Source organism: Lycorma delicatula, chromosome 12 (assembly GCF_047948215.1).
Source record: "Lycorma delicatula isolate Av1 chromosome 12, ASM4794821v1, whole genome shotgun sequence".
Taxonomy (NCBI): domain Eukaryota; kingdom Metazoa; phylum Arthropoda; class Insecta; order Hemiptera; family Fulgoridae; genus Lycorma; species Lycorma delicatula.
Genome location: NC_134466.1, coordinates 65,887,951 through 65,906,485, shown reverse-complemented (window position 1 = coordinate 65,906,485; position 18,535 = coordinate 65,887,951). Strand labels below are relative to the sequence as shown.

The window sequence follows — 18,535 nt, the reverse complement described above, 5'->3', positions numbered from 1 at the left end:
AAACACCTAATAAAAGTAGTTTTTGTAAACATCAGATTCTTTCTGCAGAAAGAGAATGCAAACTAATAAAAGCCTGTCGACAAACTTGAATTTCTATACCATTTTTATCAATACATGATATTGGAAACTTGAAGAATGCTCTCATTGCTGGTATTTCCTCTCAGCCAAGTTTCTCATGCAATGTTTTGTGACTTTAACAGCAAGTATTATTAGCCTTTCTAGGTGTAAATCCTGCTAATTTTTACTTTGAAATGCATGTAAGTTATTTAAAATAAGCAACTGTGAATCATAATAAATTATAACCTCTGTACATTTTTCTTTGCATTTGTAACAAGATATAAAAGTATTACAATGCATGGAAATTAACAATCATTCTTGCCAATAACCTAATTAAAAATTTTATAGAAAAGTGTTACAACAAATTAAAAGGTAAAATCAATTGTTACCATTTACTGTATTTGTAGTAAAATTTGGAAATTGGCTTTGATTTATAAGTTTTAGTAACTTTAGAAATCAGTATGCACTACCCTGTGCATAAAAGTGCTTTACGTTGTACTATACAATAATACTATTAACATATAAAATTCTTACTTGCAGTTGGGCCCTAATGATCTTGCTGGTGATGATTTTCCTTTATAATTAATAAACTAATCACCAGTTAACCGACCTTTTTAAATTTTATTAACTTTGTATGAGTCTGGATTCCGAACACCTTTCTTTTTCCTTTTTCCACTTTCATCATTTACATGTTGAGATAAATTAAGATTATTATCTTCGCAATCACTTTCAACATCACTCATTTTATAATTTACTGATAAATTTAATTTTTATTCATTAATAATACAATTTATACGCAAGGTAAACTCTATATTCAGTTTCTGAAATAACTATTTTGTTTAAATTATTTTTCATTTACTTTCTCAACTGACAAGAAAATGTAAGCAATGTGGCAGCCACAACATAAAGGAATAAAAGATTAGACACAGATGATTACAGTTCTGCACTCTAGTGTTTATTATGCTTTAGGGCGACCGAATGGGGTGGTGGTAGGAGAAATGCCAAGCAAACCAATATCTTACCGCATGCTACAAAATTAATTCTTAATCTTATAGAAAACAAAAAAATGGATTGCTGTAATTGAGTTTAAACCTGTAGAGTTACTGTAGCATAATTAATAAATAATAATAATTTATGGTTGTGGATAACACAGAAATTGTAATCCCTTATAATTGAAGTTTCCACAGCATCTGAAATGTCACTTAATAAACCAGTTCTCGTAGATCAATAAAATTAAACGATGTTGAGTTTCACTGTTTAATGTTAAAAATTTATTAATGACTAATAACTTAGCAGTTGATGGCTCTTAAGATATATATATTTTTTTAAAATTCAAAACAACTTTTAAGTAAAGATTTTTTTTTGTGAAATTGTTTATACTTAGAATATTTCTATAATTTTAGTATACTTGTTATTTTTAATGAATTATTTATAAAAGCCACTTTTTACATTACAACAGCACATGTATACATTTTTGTAATAGATAACATTATATAAAAAGTGTTTTTTTTTTTACTATTAAGTGATAAACTGTTATTAGATGGCCTTGCATGTATGAATATATGGTTCTTTAAAAACTATATATGTGTGTGTGTGTGTGCATGTGTGTGTAGTGTGGGTGCGCTTGTAAATTTTATTTTAATACTACACTTAAATGTGTGTTGTGTATGTGTGTGTATGTGTTATGAGTTTGTGTGTGTTTGCCTATCTTTGTGTGCTAGTATAATGTTATTTACTTTGTTACAGGTTTATATTATTGTATTCATAAACTGTGCTTCAGTTTTCATTTGAGTGCTGTTTCTGTTGGATAGTGCTCTGATCTATTGAGTAACTTTTTAATTGAATAAAAGTTATGCTTGAAAGGTGATTAATATTTATTTATGTAATATGGACGCATCAAATAGAAAAGCACCTGATAATCCTAAAGAGAAAGCATCATATATTTCTAATTTTTTTTTTGTGTAAGTATTTTTTTTTTAAATTATCACAATATTTATAAATACAACTATTATATATTTATAATTACGTATATTATAATTACTATAAGACAATCCTTACCGAAATGCAAAAAACAACCTAATGACAGAAAATAGATAACCCTCATGTACATAAACCTTCATTCGTATAAAACTTTTTTATTGATTATTCCTCAAAAACATACAAAGTTTATACTTAAAATGAATTTTAATCCATGTTAAGACTAGACTCTCATCAATTTAATTATTATTAGTAATTATTATGATCTAGACATACCCATACTTTAACAAGGAAGTTGTGTTGGATGAACGGTAGAGACCAGTCAATCAAAACAAGCTAGTAAACCACTACTCCGACAGACTGACTAGCCTTGTAATATTATAAAGTTTATATATTAATCATATAGGAAAAATAACTGAGCCTATGAAAGTTATGAAGCTAAAATGTTATCGATGTTATCACTCTTAAGAAAGATTATAATCAATCGTTTTATCTAACTTTAACTTATTTATTTAGTTATTGTGACTAACTTTACTTTTTTATTTGTTGCATTTACTTTTAAGGGTAGATAAAATAGATTTATTTATGTTAATTATTTTGTTATTCTCAATTAGATGTTTAATATGTGAATGAAATTATCATATACATAAATTTATACTGGATCTTGTCAGTGGCCATCGGACTCCATACAGTCCAGATATGTTTACCTGAGAACCGGTTTTTTTTGAGCTAGTACTTATGTTTAGTATATTCTTTAAAATTGGTTTGTTCAGCAAATTATAAGTTTTAAGGGTTAATACTATTTTAAGTCCTTTGTTATATTTTATTTTTTCTATTATTATTATTTAAATTTAAATATTTTCGTTTTCAGGCGTTGTGTTTTCTTTTAATATTTTTTTTTTTAACTTCAATGCTTTTTATTCGTTAAAAATATCTGATTTTTTATTATTGTAGCTAATCTTAAAAAAGTATTTTATTATTTTTTGAGGTCATTTTAAAATGAAGTACTCCATTAATTTAAAGATTTCTATCCTTTGAAGCATTTTCTGATCTCAGTCTTCCTCATGGAAAAAGGGGCTTTAAAGGGACTATAAGCCGTCGTCGACTATGATGTGGAGAGGGTGAGGGAGGAAATCGATTCTTTTTAGAGTTACGGCAAAGCTATTCTACCTAGAATCATGGAAAATCTATTCTCTCTAGAGTCATGGCAATGTTGTCTCTGAACTATAGAAATTGCTGCAGTTGCAACTGCCCGGTTGCGGTAGTTTCTTTTGATCGTCAAATCTTCCATCGGGTCTGATTCTGAATTGGAAGAGGAAACTCTTGGCGGTGACTGCTTCACCGTCGTCAAATCAAGGTAACGAAAGCGGCGAAGAGCTACTAAGTTTCATAAAATCTTCTGCTTGTAGTTAACCGTGCAAGAAATTAGATCGGTTCTATTCAGCTACGTTCACAGCTCGATTTTCCGTGTAATTTCGGTCGTAAGTCCGGACAGATCCTTTGCCTTTTATGTTTTATGAGGCATCATCGGTTGCCGTCGATAGTCGACTGTTGGCGCAACTCCAAAGTTTGCGATGAAGATCCGGAGGTTGGACCGTACAAGATATTATACTGACATCCTTCCCGTTTCAACACTTCTATGTTTGAAACAATCCGAAGAAAAATGAACGGTTGCATCAGGAGACTTATTAGTAAAATAAAGCATTGTTTCTTTACGGATCCAAATGTAGCTTTCATACATACTATACACGCACATCACGGATTGAATTTAAATTTTAACGGCTAAACACTTCTGGGTGAAAACTTTTCGTTGGTTATTCTGAGAAAGGATTTTTATAAATGACAGGCGGGATCATTTTCCTGCCTTTGAGATAATTCTTATCTTAATCTGTATTCCTAAAAATACAATAAATTTTAATAATATTAATACATATAACGTCGCAAGATTATCGTTTACTTCATAAATATTTAATTCTGATTTCTCCTACCCCAAAAAATTTATTGCACAAATGTTAAGAAATCCGTATAGATATTCAATACTCTAGAAATAAAGCCGAAGAAGTTAAAATATTATTTTCCAGTGAATCGCTAGATTTTATATGTTTTTCAGAACATTGGCTGACTAATACCGAAGCCATTGCTGAGGTAGGTAATTTCAAGCTTGTTGTTCAGTAAATCTAAAATTATGAGGTGTTAAAAAAAGGGATTTAGAAATCAAGCAGGTCAGATAACATCATCAAAGATACAAAAGAATTTGGCTTTTTTTAGATCTTTCGTATTCTTGTAGCAAAGACATTTCAATAAGTTCTTTTCCGTTAATTCATATAATATTGATCCATTTCAAACAAAGTAATAAAATTAAGCTATTTTATTGATGAATACGTATTTTTATTTCTGGGTTGGGTTAATATTTCCCTAGGTTTTTAGTACCTGACACCCAAAACGAGTATTTTAAATACAAATACTAAATACTCATCGGGTATTGATTAAATTCCCGCCAGTATATTCCCTGTCACTAACGTACGAATCTTCCAACAATGGAATATTTTCTAACTGCCTAAATATTATCCCGTTATTATTTTCTCTTTAAGAAAGGTTCGCAACTTAATTTACAAAATTATAGGGTAATTTCGTATTGCCGGTATTCTCTAAAGTATTTGAAAAAAAAATTATGAAAATTAAACTTTTAATATTTCTTGAAAAACATAACGAATTAATTTAATTTACTTTCAGCGTGGTTTTTAGAAAAAATTGCTTATTTATTTATACAAAGGCACTCCCCGGTAAAAAAAAGTTTAGATATTACCAAAAAAATTCCGTTTTCAATTTTGTTTTTGATTTATAGGTCCATATCTCTTAATCCCATCGGCTTGAAATAATGGTGAACGCGTCTTCCCAAATCAGCTGATTTGGAAGACAAGAAGTTCCAGCGTTCAAGTCATAGTAAAGTCAGTCATTTTTACACGGATTTGAATACTAGATCGTGGATACCGGTGTTCGTTAGCGGTTGGGTTTCAATTAACCACACATCTCAGAAATGGTCTACCTGAGACTGTACAAGATTACACTTCATTTACACTCATACTTATCATCCTCTGAAGTAATCCTGACGGTGGTTCCGGAGTCTAAACAGAAAAAGAAGAGAAAGAGAGAGAGAAATCTGTAAAAATGGTGCAGAAATTGAAAGAATTTATAATTGTCCAAGATCCAGTGATGGAGTGTAGTTTGCAGTTTCGGTAATTAGAAAATATAGTTGCACCATACAAGGAAGAACAAAGACGTTTACTGAACAAATTCCTACAGTGCATCGTTACTTGTTTTTTAATGTTAAGTGAAAAAAAAACAAAAACAAAGATAATAAAAGTTAAATGATGTTAGTGGAAATAATCTATGTAGCCTACATACAGTAAATATTTTTTTTCTTTTTAAATACATTACATTGAACTGTAATATCATTAAAATAATACGATACTGTAATACTAAAATAAAGTACAATATTTTTTGAGTACAGTAATTTGCGTATGTCATTTACTGTATAACTTAACAAGAACCTAACCTATATTTCTACATTAAATGTGAGTCTAGATTTACACTATTCATTAAACGCGGAAATTTTCTGGAACGAAACATTCACGTAAATTGAGGGTGTACTGTACTAACATTATGATTCTTATTTGCGTACTAAATTATGTATTAAATCTAAGCATGTTTTGTATTTTTCAAATGCAATAAAGTATAAAAAACCGTTTCAACATAAAATGATTTTCATTATTTATCATCATCAGCCCCCTTAGCACCCCCCCCCCCGAAAAAAAATCCTAGCTATATGCCTGTATGTATGAATGTAAATGAAGTGTTGTCTTGTACAGTCTCAGGTCAACCATTGCTCAGATGTGTAGTTAATTGAAACCCAACCACCAAAGAACACCAGTATCCATGATCTAGTATTCAAATCCGAATAAGAGTAACTACGATTTGAACCTTAGAACTCTTGACTTCCAAATTAGCTGATTTGCAATGATGAGTTCATCGCTAGACCAACCCGGTGGGTATGTTTACAGTCTGAAATATAGTATTATCACCTGGGGCTTCCTCAAGAAGTCGATAAGAGTTCACAAGATAAAAAAATCTGTCAGATAATTAAATTATTATACTTGCTAATATGATTCACGATATAAACCAGTAGACCAACATCTAGAAAGTACCAAAACTGTAGTAAATTAAAATTAGTAACTTATTTATGGAGTGGCATTTCTACTCATACCTATCATGATCGAAATACTGTTTATTATGTACCAATCAGATTAGAGGACCTGTTTATTTATTGTATCTACATAATATTTACTCATTACTTTTTTAATCATTCTTAGTAGTTTACTGATATTTATTGAAAATAAACTTTGACCTTGTGTTGAATTCTGTGATAATTCATTTCAACAACTTTGTCGATCCATTAGTCTCCTTTTAACATATAAAAATCATTACAACCAACATTTCTAACTCTTTTATAAACTTGCAGCATTATAATACAGTCTTGTCTAAAGAAGAATTTGTTGATCAGCCTGCCTCAGGCTGGTTGTTTGTTAATAGTAGCAAACTCTATATAATGCTTGATAATTTGTTCCAAATACGTTTTAAATCCTTTGACATTGTTAAAAATTTATCTTCATAATTTTATATTCTTCATTACATCAATAAATTTCTGTTCAGTGTCATATGAAACTGTAGGCATTTTATACTTTTCATGTTCTTTATTATAAAAATAAAAGATTCTTTAAACAAGTAGCAAATTAGTTCTTTCATAAGTGTGATCTTTAATTTTTTTCTGAGTGGATACTGAATATTAAATAAATACTAAATTTCATCTTACCTACAATATGCCCCACAATATTATATTGTAATGTAAAAGTTTTTAATATAATCTATATGTAATTATTTAACTGAATTAAATTATAATCGGATATTAAATTATCTACAATTAATCTTTACTTTAAGTAATTCATCTATTTACAAGTGGTTTATTGTTTTCACAATTTCATTACCTAAATTAATAAAGTCATGAGATAATCTAATAGTCATGTTTTAATAAAATATGACATTAAATGTCATGTTCTAATAGATAAAATGTTTATTGGTTTTAATAATATTACTCTTCTTCTTGTAATCAATACTAATATTATCATTTAATACACTTATAGTAATCAATCCTAGGATTGGTTCGCATATTTTATAAACAAAATAAATATTAAATGGCTCGTAAAATTAGTGGAACATTTTTTCGTAGGATTTTTCAGAATTAATTATTGATTCTTTCCTCAGTGACGTATCCAATAACACTGTTGCCATTAAACATCTTGAAAAGGTTAGGGAATTTCTATGAATCCAAATCTTTATCAAGTTAGCAAACACAATGATCATAAAAAAAAAATTGCGTAATAAATTTTTATTTAATTTTAAATTTAAACGTTTTGTAATGATACACCAAATGATACTATTAAATAAAACATTCTTAAAAACTTACTTTAAAATCTTTTCATATGTCTTTGTAACCATATTCAGAGACTGGCGTTTACTGTTTGTACACTGGCATTGACTTATGTTACTGCTGTTGATTTTTTGAATTGGATAGACAAGTATTAAGAGTATGATTTGAAAAATCACAAATCATTACGCAAACAACACAATCATAATGCTCCTTTTCTTTTTCTGTTTAGCCCTCAGAACCGCTATAAGGTATTACTTCAGAGGATAAAATGTGTAAGTGTAGTAGTGTATAGTTTCACGTCGACCATTCCCGAGATGTGTGGTTAATTGAAACCCAACCACCAAAGAACACTGGTATCTACAATCTAGTATTCAAATCCGTATAAAAATAACTGCCTCTACTAGGATTTGAACCTTAGAACTCTTGACTTTGAAATCACCTGATTTACGATGACGAGTTCACCACTACACCGACCTGGTGGGTTGATCACAGTGCTCCTAGAATACATAAACTAAACTGTACTGATCGCATAATGTTATACTTGCTACTCAAATGGGATGAAGCTCTAAACAAAGATATAATTAATACTTAAATGCTCCCTGCAGCAACATAGAATCAAGATTTCCTAACCACCTTATCGAAGCAAATCACAGATCCACCAATAACCTTTATATTAGAAATGTATACAAAAAAAGACAACTTAATTCACTGGAACATTACGAAAAATGTAGATTTATAAAAATATTCAACAATGATATACCAAAAGAAAAGACACAATTCAAATTACACACATTCTTTGATTATTTTCTTAACACATGTGCACCTGTTAAAAAAATAATCTAATATTATATACCTCTGATACCAGAATAAAAATAGGGGAAGCAGTCAGTGGGTATAATCACAAAGACAACTGAAACGGTTTTGAAGTAATTTTAATGGGCTATTATAAAATTTGGTTATGCTTGGTTACAAAAAATTTAATTTAAATATAATCACTGATTGTTATGTACAAAAACTAAGCAAAAGATTATTAGTCTGTGATCTCTGAACTTTATTTATTTTCTAATTTAAAAATGTATACTGTTTGTAATAATTTAAAATTAAATAATATAAACAATGATACTAGAAAAATTAACTGGAACATAATAATTTTATATATACTATCACATTTTTAATTGTCATAAAAAAACATCAAGTTACATTGAGTAACAAAAACTGAATTTATTTATTGTTATTGTTATAATTTAACTGTGTAATTTTTAATTATTACAAAATTATGTAAGATTACATTCATAACTTTTTAAAAACAGTGGTTTTTATTTTTTTAATTAACATTTACAAAAATGTTATTTTTTTAGTATTGTATTCATTATGAAACTTCTTGAATTGAATTCTGTTGGGAGTACATAATATATTTTCAAGTTTCAAATTTATACAGCAGTTGTGAGCTATCTTCAGTTTACAAAAATTTTCTATTTTTTATAAAAAAAGTTAAGGATCTAAGAGATCTTCCAGTTAATCTATTTAAAATTATGATTTCCTTTTGCAGAAATAATATTACCATTTGATAACTTTAAATAATATTAATTAGATTTCTTTTTTTGGCTCCAATTCAGGGACTCCTCGGGGCCTCTCGGGGGTCCCCCATGACTGCAGAGCTTGCTTTGCTCTATATTCCCAATTTGCTAGGGGGAACATCACCCTGGACAACTGCAGAGCTTGCTTTGATTGCCAAGTATCTACTGAAACCCCCTGGCCCCTGCACTGTACATTATCCTTATGGTTGTGTGAATAATACTGATAAATAATAATTATAGTATTCAGGCTTTATGGAAACCTGAAAAAGAAATTAAATTACAAAAGATAGAATAATAGTAACACTATGGTATGTAAAGTGCCCACATATTTGATGACAAAATTCATAACTTATTTCTTTGCCATGGTAGGATAAATATATTAATGAAGTAAAATGATTAATCTATTTTTTCCTTAATGAAAATTCCTTAATGAATATTTTTAATATCTTAACCTTCAAGGAAGCTAGGGCCTCAGTTGATGGTTTAAAACCTTCGCTGGGGTAACACAAATGTATCCTGAAAATTTGAAAGTAATTGGTTGTGTGATGTGAAAAAAAACAAAAAGACAAACTTTTTATATTTATATATATAAATACATTTCCGAATTACCATTACGTGTTATACCGAGAGTGTACCTGATGCAAGAGAAAGTCAGTTTTCAACCAACTAGCAAATATCCCGTTTGAATTTTGAAAATCAGACGATTGCTTACAGAGATATTATAAGAGCACCCCATTGCACCTCCCAAAACAGTGTTCAGGGGCACCTTGTTTGTTACCAGCTGATGATGATGTTTGGTCTAGCCTCCCACGAGTTGCTCGCGCATACATCACCACTCTAACCTCACATGCAGTCCACACAGGAAGGCCATTATTTTTAAACAGAAATTTTTTTAATATATTTTATATTATTTTATTTAACATAAATTTAATTCTATTTATGTAATATTATTCATTCGATTGATTAAATCATTCAGTTCAAACCCACCTCATACAGGGATAGAGATCTCTAGTTCTAAGTTTATTAATTCAGTTCATTAAGGTTTGTGCTTCAACTGGGAAATCACCACTACTATATTTTTTTTTCGAGATGAAATATATCTAAAACCCTTCTCAGTTATACTAAGAAACATGGGTAAAAATCTGGCTGTGATTGATCGAGTAGATTTTTGATTAACCCAGACAAACAAAAACCTTCCTCTTTATTTAATAGTATAGATCTAAATCAGTTCAGCTGTTGAGCCGCTACAGTGTAACAAACATACATACATTCACCCTAAATACATTACACTCCTTTTTGGGCAATCATGAAACACATAGATTACAACTTGAGGAGGTGATTGCACTGTTGTACTTTTATGATGCAATATTCTGAGATTTACAAAAAAAAAAGGTGTGCTTACACGTTTGTTAATAGAAAATGTTGCTTATTATAAGATTTATTTTTAATTTTTATCAATATTGAAAACCAGTTAAATTGATAAATATTGAATTATATTATTACAAAATAGTAGAAATATGTCAAGTATAAAAAAATAAGTGTGTGCGTGTGTGTGTGTGCACACATGTGAGCGCATACACATGTGTGTAGGTAATCATATTCACTTACTAATGAATCATTATATAAATAATTTGATTACAGCTTTTATAGTGAACCATTCTTAAAGCCATCTAATTGGAAACATGGTTCATCTTATAACAATTAAGCTAAATTTTTAAAGCTTTACCACAACTTTTAAAATCATTATAAAAATGATTAAATTATGATTTTGTTTAATACATCCTTTGATTGATGTAATAAAAAGTATTTCACATATTTTCAAATCAAAGTAGATCATTTGTTATTTTTAATTATTTGTGAAAGTCTTAGTCCTGAGTAGTATAAATGATTACTGTTCTTATTAGGTCAATTTTTAGTATCTTTAAATTTGCTGTTTTAATAATATTTTAAAAATAGCTGGTTTGAGATTTTCAGTTTCAAATTCTATTAAAGGAAAGTAAACTAATTTATTTTTATATTCTCTTTTCAGAGTATTGATAAGTTACAGAATGTTCTTAAAAGTTGCCACAACAGATTTTCACATGATTATCTCAAGAAGAAGTAAAAATAATTTAAAGATATTTTCCATTCATGAAGTAAAGAAAAACACTCATATAAAAATACAGATCAAAAAACAGTTTGTTTCAATTTACACCTGGTGAAAAATTTCACCTTGATTTCTTCTGCAGTAGCTAAAAAAGTAGGTTCCAAAATTGCAGTTTCACTAGTTTTTAAGAAAACTGTAGTAATGCCCAAAATATTTAAGTAAAAGAACAGACGTTTCTGTGCAAATTTCTTATGTTATATTCATAATAAACAAATAAGTCTTTGTAACTTTAGTTAAGAAATTTGACTTTAATTGAAAATAAGACATCAAAAGATGGCAAAAAATGTTGTTTTTTTTCATCTTTTATGACCGCATAGGATCACTTTAGTCAGTTCATTATCCAAGTCTGAAGGGACTGTTTGGGCCTTGCGGTCCTCCTGGTACTTTTTCATACGTTCCGATCTCTGTGCCATTTCTGGTGTTGAAAATGATCATGTTGTCAGTGTGAAGCGAGTGTTTTTGTCCTTGGTGTTTTCATTTAATTTTATCTTGTCTGTGGAGTCTTCTGGTATAAAGCCAATTTCCTTCAAAACTTCTTTTATTTCTCTGATCCATCTGCATTCTGTCTTTGTGTTTTTTAAGTCAAGATTGTAGTGCAGCTATTTTGGCCCTTAAATGTTGCATCCTGATAATGTGTCCACAGAATCCTAGTCTTCTCTTATGGATGGTATCTGTGATTGGTACTAACTCTTTGTACATGACTTTGTTGGGGACAATCCACCATTGCCCATATTTCTGGAACTTTCTGTTGATACTGGTTCTTTCAATTTTTCTTTTGATTTTCTGGAGTTTGTCGGTCTTTAATTATTCGTTCAGATGCTAGAGTGTTTCTGCTGCATATAACTTCCGGTTTTATAACTGTGTTGTAGTGTCTTATTTTTGCGTATATGGATAGACATTTTTTACTGTAGGTGTACCAGGTTAATTTTTGTGCTGTTTAAAGAGTTCAATATGAGTATCCGGTGAGAGAGATTGAGTTTCTAGGAGCTGTGACTTATAGGTTATATTTTTTGTTGTTAGTTATTATTTGTGGTTTCAGGTTTTTCTATTGCAGGTCTACTTTGTTATAGTTATTTAGTGTTTGATGCAATTCCAGGGATTCTTCTTGTTTTGGTTTTTAGTTATTCTTGTCATTTAATTTTTGAGTTTTTAATTATTTTGCACAGTTGAATAATAGCGATGAGAGTTCATTGCCTTGACACAGTCCTGTTTTGATCTCAAATGATTCTGAACATTCACCTCTGAATTTCACTTTTGACTTAGTGTTTGTGAACGTCAGTTTTATCATGTTTTATTAACTTGGGATGTAGTTAGAGGTTTCTTAGAATATTTTGTAGGGTCTCTGTAGATGCAATCATATGCTTTCTCGAAGTCTGCAAACGCTATCTTTGCTGCTTTTTCTGTTGTAATCCATTATTAGCTTGAGACTCATAACCCTGGTCTAGACATCTCCTTCAGGGTCAGAAATCCTGGTATTCTGTTAGTTCTTTCTTGAGTTGTAAACCGATCTTGTTGAGGGTGATTCTTGAAAGAATTTTTTATGTTGTGTCTAGGAGTGAGATCCCCAGTTAGGGCCTGTTTGTCTGCTTTTTTGTGTAGCAAGTGGGCAAGGGCTGTTGTCCAGTGTTCTTGTAGTTTTTGATTCAGATGTTGACAAGCTGTCCAGTGAAGGGCAATTTTTTCTGGTCTTCCTGCAAGATTCCAGATCTCTACAAAAGTCTTATCTCCCGCTGCTTTGTAATTCTTCATCTCACCCAGTATTTGGTAGACTTCTTTTATTGTGGGAGAGTTGGTGTTTTCCAGTGGTGTTGTTATTGGGATGCTAGTGTCTTGAAGTTTAGCAGTTCTGTTATCTTCGCTATATATGAAATATTTAGCTAGGATTTCAGTGTTATCTTTATCTTTATCGTTACGAACAAGATTATGGTTTTCATCCTTCATTAGAATGGTTGGGGATTCATATTTTAGGAGCTGTTTTTTGAAGATTTTGTGATAGTCTCTCGACTGCATTTTGTTGAATTCTTCCTCTCTTGACTTCAGTATATCTTTATGGTGTTGTCTTTTTATTTTCCTTAGGGTTCGGGTGGCTTCTTTTCTTTGTTTTACTAAATTATGAAAGGATATTTCTGATTTTTGGGATTGGTGTAATAGCCATGCTTATGTCTCTTCTCTACTGTTTCATAGCATTCGCTGTTCCATCATTGGTGCTTTTTACAGGGTTTTAGTGGCACTATTTTTCCTACGATTTGTTTAAGGTTGTTGACTAGGTCTTCGAGTTTATTCGTGATTGTTATTTTATTGGTTGCTTTTTCGTAATTTTCATACTTGATTAGTTGGGTAGGATCTATTTTTCTTTTAGTTTCAGGAGTTTGGTTTGGTTTTGTTGCTTCCTTTGGGGGAGTAAATTTCATTTTAATTTTGACTACATAGTGATTTGAGTCTGTGTTTACTCCTCGGAGGACTTTTATGTTTTAAATCTCTTTCTAGTAATGTTTGTCCATGAAGACATGATCTAGTTGTCATTCTCCTTGATTTCTTGTATGGAGTTTATTATTTTGAGGTTGATCAAAAAGTCTGTTCCAAACTTTTCTTCACCCTCTTCACAGGTATACCTTTATAAACCGTATATCCTTGAGATTCCACGGTCCAAGTCAGTGTTTCTTATTTCCTGCAGTTCCATGATGAGAATTTTATGTTGGTCTATTAGGTAGATTATTATTTTTAGTTTACCAGTCTGCATGAGTGAATTTACGTTGGGTATGGAAATGTAGGCGATTTGCTTGAGTTTGATTTTGGATTTTGTATTGTTCTTGTTCATGTGTGTGGAGTTACGGCATTCCAGTGCTTCTGACTACATTTTATCTTCTAAATGGGTCTCACCGTATCTGAGTTCTGCCTTCTCTGAACACTAGTGTTGCATTGGTTCAGCTGGTGGAGTATTCCTTGAAAGACTTTTCATGGTTGAATGTCAAGGGGTCACCTGTGGTGGGACTAGGTCCTGAGTTACTCTAGATGTGATCTAGTGAGATAATTGTGGGGTATGATTTGATAGATGAAGCTGTGAAGTCTGTTGAGATTCATTTCATAAATTTGTCCGATTTGCTTTGGATATATCCAGAAACACCTTGTGGAGGTTCAATCTGACTTTTGTTAAAGTTGTTATTTTGAAGAAAAGTTAAAAAGTCCAATCCTAAACATTATGTCTGAAAAATGTTATGTTAAAAACAAAATTGTTTGTTGTAGTAGTAAAAATAAAACAGATGAAAAATAATCAAAATTTGAATAAGAGATAATTTTAAATAACAGTCTTTAAAGTTCATCGAGTTGAAAAAAAGTTGCAAATTTTTCATTTTCAAAATTTAATTGATGTATTATTTGAGAATTTTTTTCATCTTTTAAGTTTTTAATATTAAAAGCTGATCAAAAAGCAAGTTTTTTGCTATGTGTTTGAATTAGTCTGTATGATTATGTAAGAATAAAATACTACATGCACATCTCAGACTGAAAGTGCCTGTTCAACTTTCTAACAAAGAATATGCAAACATGATTTTTGTTTCCAGATTTTATGATGGAAGAAGTACACCAATAGAGGAGTTACCAGGGTGAAATATTTCACTAATTAAAGCTTTTCTGGGCTCAAATTTATGTGAATGTTTTTTGTTTTTCACTTACAGTACTTTCCTTGAAGTATTTCATGATATTCAATGTGTATAAAATCCTTGTTTAGGTTTCACAAAGAAATTTTATTGTAGTACATAATTCATTAGTAACATGTTGCTCCCACCTTTAGTAAAAACCCTTATCATGTGGGTGGTTATGGTGGTAAAAAGGGTACCCACTGCTTGAAGAGTGCATTGAATCTAACTTTTGAGTGATGTTGTTTGTATTATACAACTTAATTAATTGTGGTTTTTACACAACTTAATTTTTCTTTTCACTTATTATTTGTTTAAGTCATGGGGAAGATAATAAAGAATCCCAATGTACCTTTCAGTAAAATTGTATTTTCTTACCGTCTAACCATTTATTATTCTTGAGCCCTTTACTTCTTCTCTAAAATTAGTATTACATGATGAAGATGCTGGAATCTGAAAACCAGTGAATATATGTTTTGTACGTTTTGGAGTATCTTATAGGATGGCTGTATATAATAAACTCACATGTTTGGTTCCTGCACAATAAGACTAATAGCTAAAATGCCTTTTAAAAGAAACAGTGCCCAATCAAAAAATAAGAAATAAATAAAACACAATCTTTTTTCACTGCTTTTTTCTTTTTGGAGTCTGTTAGTATGAATCAGACTTATGTTTAGTTTACATTCAGGTGAAACCTGTTGAACCTTGGTGTGTTTAAAAAGTTCTGTGAAGGTGTACAAAACTGTTGTTTTTTGTCAGTTGGGTATGTAAGATCTCTTTTACGTATAAAAACTTTTAGAATACAAATACATTATAACTAGTTGAATTAAAAGCAGTAAAATTGTGTTTTGGAGAATGACTTGATTTTTTTCAATTTATTATTCTGCTTCTCTGTTGTCATATTCTGGATTAGAAATATTAGTATAAAAAAAATTTTGGTTGTGGTGTTCTCTCACCATTCTAACTACTACAGACACTTAAGCAGTTTTCTTTTTTTGATTATTTCAATTTTATTCAGAATTAACAGTCTTTCTTATTCTGCAGCCTTGGATAATTGGAACCAAAAATTAGATGTATTTACAATAAATTACTTATTTTCAGTTCTGATTACAAAATACGATTTTATCATTTAGCATTATATATACACCATGAATAGTTAATTATGATTTTTTTATTTTACAGATGGACTTATAAAATACTTAAAGATGGGTATTATCACGTATTTGGTTTTCAAGATATTTGTAAACCAATGAAAGATGATTATTCAAATTTGCTTGGTAACAGAATAGAAAGGTAAGTCACCTATTTATTATTTAAATTGATTCATTTCTATGTAATTTATTAAAGAAAAATCAACAAAATTCTGTATTATGCCAGCATACATACAGTAGAATGTAAATTAATGCAATCACAGATGTTATTTAATAAAAAGTAACTTTATTTAGGAAAAAAATCATACCTGTACAATTTGTAAATATCTAGTAATTAATATGTCTTCTTTTATTGTTAATGTCTTGGCTTATACGTTTTGGTATTGGCTCAATAAGTGTATTACACATTTTTTTTTTATTTCTTCATCATGAAATCATACTAATATTATTATTATTTTAATGAAATCAAATTTTGTGATACTATCCATTTTTGAGAGTTGTTTTTTTACTACTGCCCGAAGGTTTCAATCGAGTTTAAGTCTGGGGAGTTGCCTGGCCAAAGGAGCACTTTTAACATTTCATTCTTCAAAAAATGTCTCAACGTTTTAGGCAACATATTCATGACAACAAATCTTCATTTCCTTTGGGAATTCGTTTTGAAGTTGTGTCACAATCCTTTACTTTAGAATCTTGATAGATCCGTCATTTTTCAACACACCAACTATGGAAGTAATAAACAAGGGTCTTCAAATGTGTAACCAACATTTTTTTTCCAGGAGACAGTTAACTGATTGTTGAATAAGAGCCAGTGACTTATTTCTACTTGATGCTTTTCTAATGTATAGAACCTTTATCCCTGAATATACAAATGTGATTCGTCAGAATCACATTTGTATCACAAGTGAATTCTTCCAGTTTCAATAGGATAACCAGTATTTTTTTATAATTTAATGCCAGCCATCATGATTCCATATAAATCATGATGAAAAAAGTTAAAAAAATTCCCTAAAATTTCAATTTAGGCAAAAACCAAGAATGTATTAAGAAAATGAAAAGTTTTATATTCTGTATGTTTTTTGTTTCAGTTGATAGAGTGTTATAAGTCTTAGATTCATGATAATTCAGTTCTGGTTTTAGATTGTGTTAACATAATTCGATATTTACACAAATTTCTAGCGATATAATTTAAATTATTTTCATTCTCTTCACTTTTTATACTAGTGATTACTCAATATCTTGAAAAAATATAGGTAACATAAGAATAGAATCTTCAAACTTAAAAAAAATGGGAGAGATTCATTGTGCATTTTTATTTAAAATTAACCTTATTATGTTCTTAAGCTGTGTAATTCTATTTATAAAGCAAGTGCTTAATAACATTTTTATACACTTCCTAACATATATGACTATAATTAAGATATTACAAGAACATGATAAAATATTTTTTTAAATTTTAGGTGGACAGTATGATGTAAAAAAATATAATTTATTCATATTGTACATTTTTTAAGTTTTATTTCTTGCTATTTCCAAGAAATACCAAAATCTAACATTTAGCAATAAGTATTTCATGGCATCACCTTCAGATACCAAGGAACAGGGAGAAACCCTAATCAATAAATATGTTCATTCAGTTTAAAAATAAGAAGAAACTTTTATTTTTTTTGTTCAGTAAAAAAGCTCTTCCAAGCTCAGTTCAAATATCAGTGCCACATCCAGTAGATATACCTACATTAGGTCTGATATCCAGCAGTTTTTATATTCCTTCAGGTTAAAATAAAGTTATTTTAATGAAAACCAAAGTACTTACTCATATTAATAACTTTAAAAGTTAAAACATATACTAGTAATATTAAAATTAAAAATTCGAACATTTCTGCTTTACATATTATTTGTATTATTTTTTTAAGCTTGATTAAAAATGTAAACTTATTTATTCCTAAAAAAAATGTTCTTATAAAACCAAACAACAAAACTAATTTAATGTAACAGCATAATACTTTGGCAGACTAGACCTAATTGTAATTTTAAATATGTTGCTGATTCTTTTAAACAATTTTTTCATTTTATTTAGAATTAAACAGATTTTCTATGATAACCAATGTTGTCTTTTTATTGTTTTCTGAATAATATTAACTAGTAAGTAACTTGAATTTTCTGCGTACTTGGTTAAATCTATTTAAATAAGATCTCAGATATCTTCAATAAATGTCTTAAAAAATGTGTTATTTACTACATACCAAAGTTATTTTTTTTTTCATATAATTGCATGACAGTAATTGTTATTTTTATGTACTAATATGGATTTACTGCGACTGATTTTCTTTTCATTTAATAATTTTGATACTAATCTAATCAAGGTATTCCCGCATTTTATAATCCTTCTATGTAAATATCAACCACATTTTGCTTTTATTTTCCCATCTAAAGAGAGCTATACCAAAGACCTATATCTCTAGACAGGAAAGTATTGTAATCAGTTCAATCTGGGCATTTGCGGTTTTCAC

General features: G+C 29.6%; 1 protein-coding gene across 5 annotated transcripts in view; it reads left to right on the top strand.

Moving 5' to 3' along the window:
* LOC142333216 (ATP-binding cassette sub-family C member 4-like) overlaps positions 1-18,535 on the top strand; it is a 189,880-nt gene that overhangs the window by 77,418 nt on the left and 93,927 nt on the right. For 4 of the 5 annotated variants that reach the window (XM_075380199.1, XM_075380201.1, XM_075380198.1 and 1 more), the window contains exons 2-3: positions 1,804-2,018; positions 16,060-16,170. In XM_075380199.1, the coding sequence (XP_075236314.1) occupies positions 1,945-2,018; positions 16,060-16,170 (185 nt within the window). In that variant the 5' untranslated portion in view covers positions 1,804-1,944. Of the gene's footprint in view, positions 1-1,803; positions 2,019-11,125; positions 11,336-16,059; positions 16,171-18,535 lie in introns of all 5 variants that reach the window. The other variant, XM_075380202.1, reaches the window with a different exon arrangement.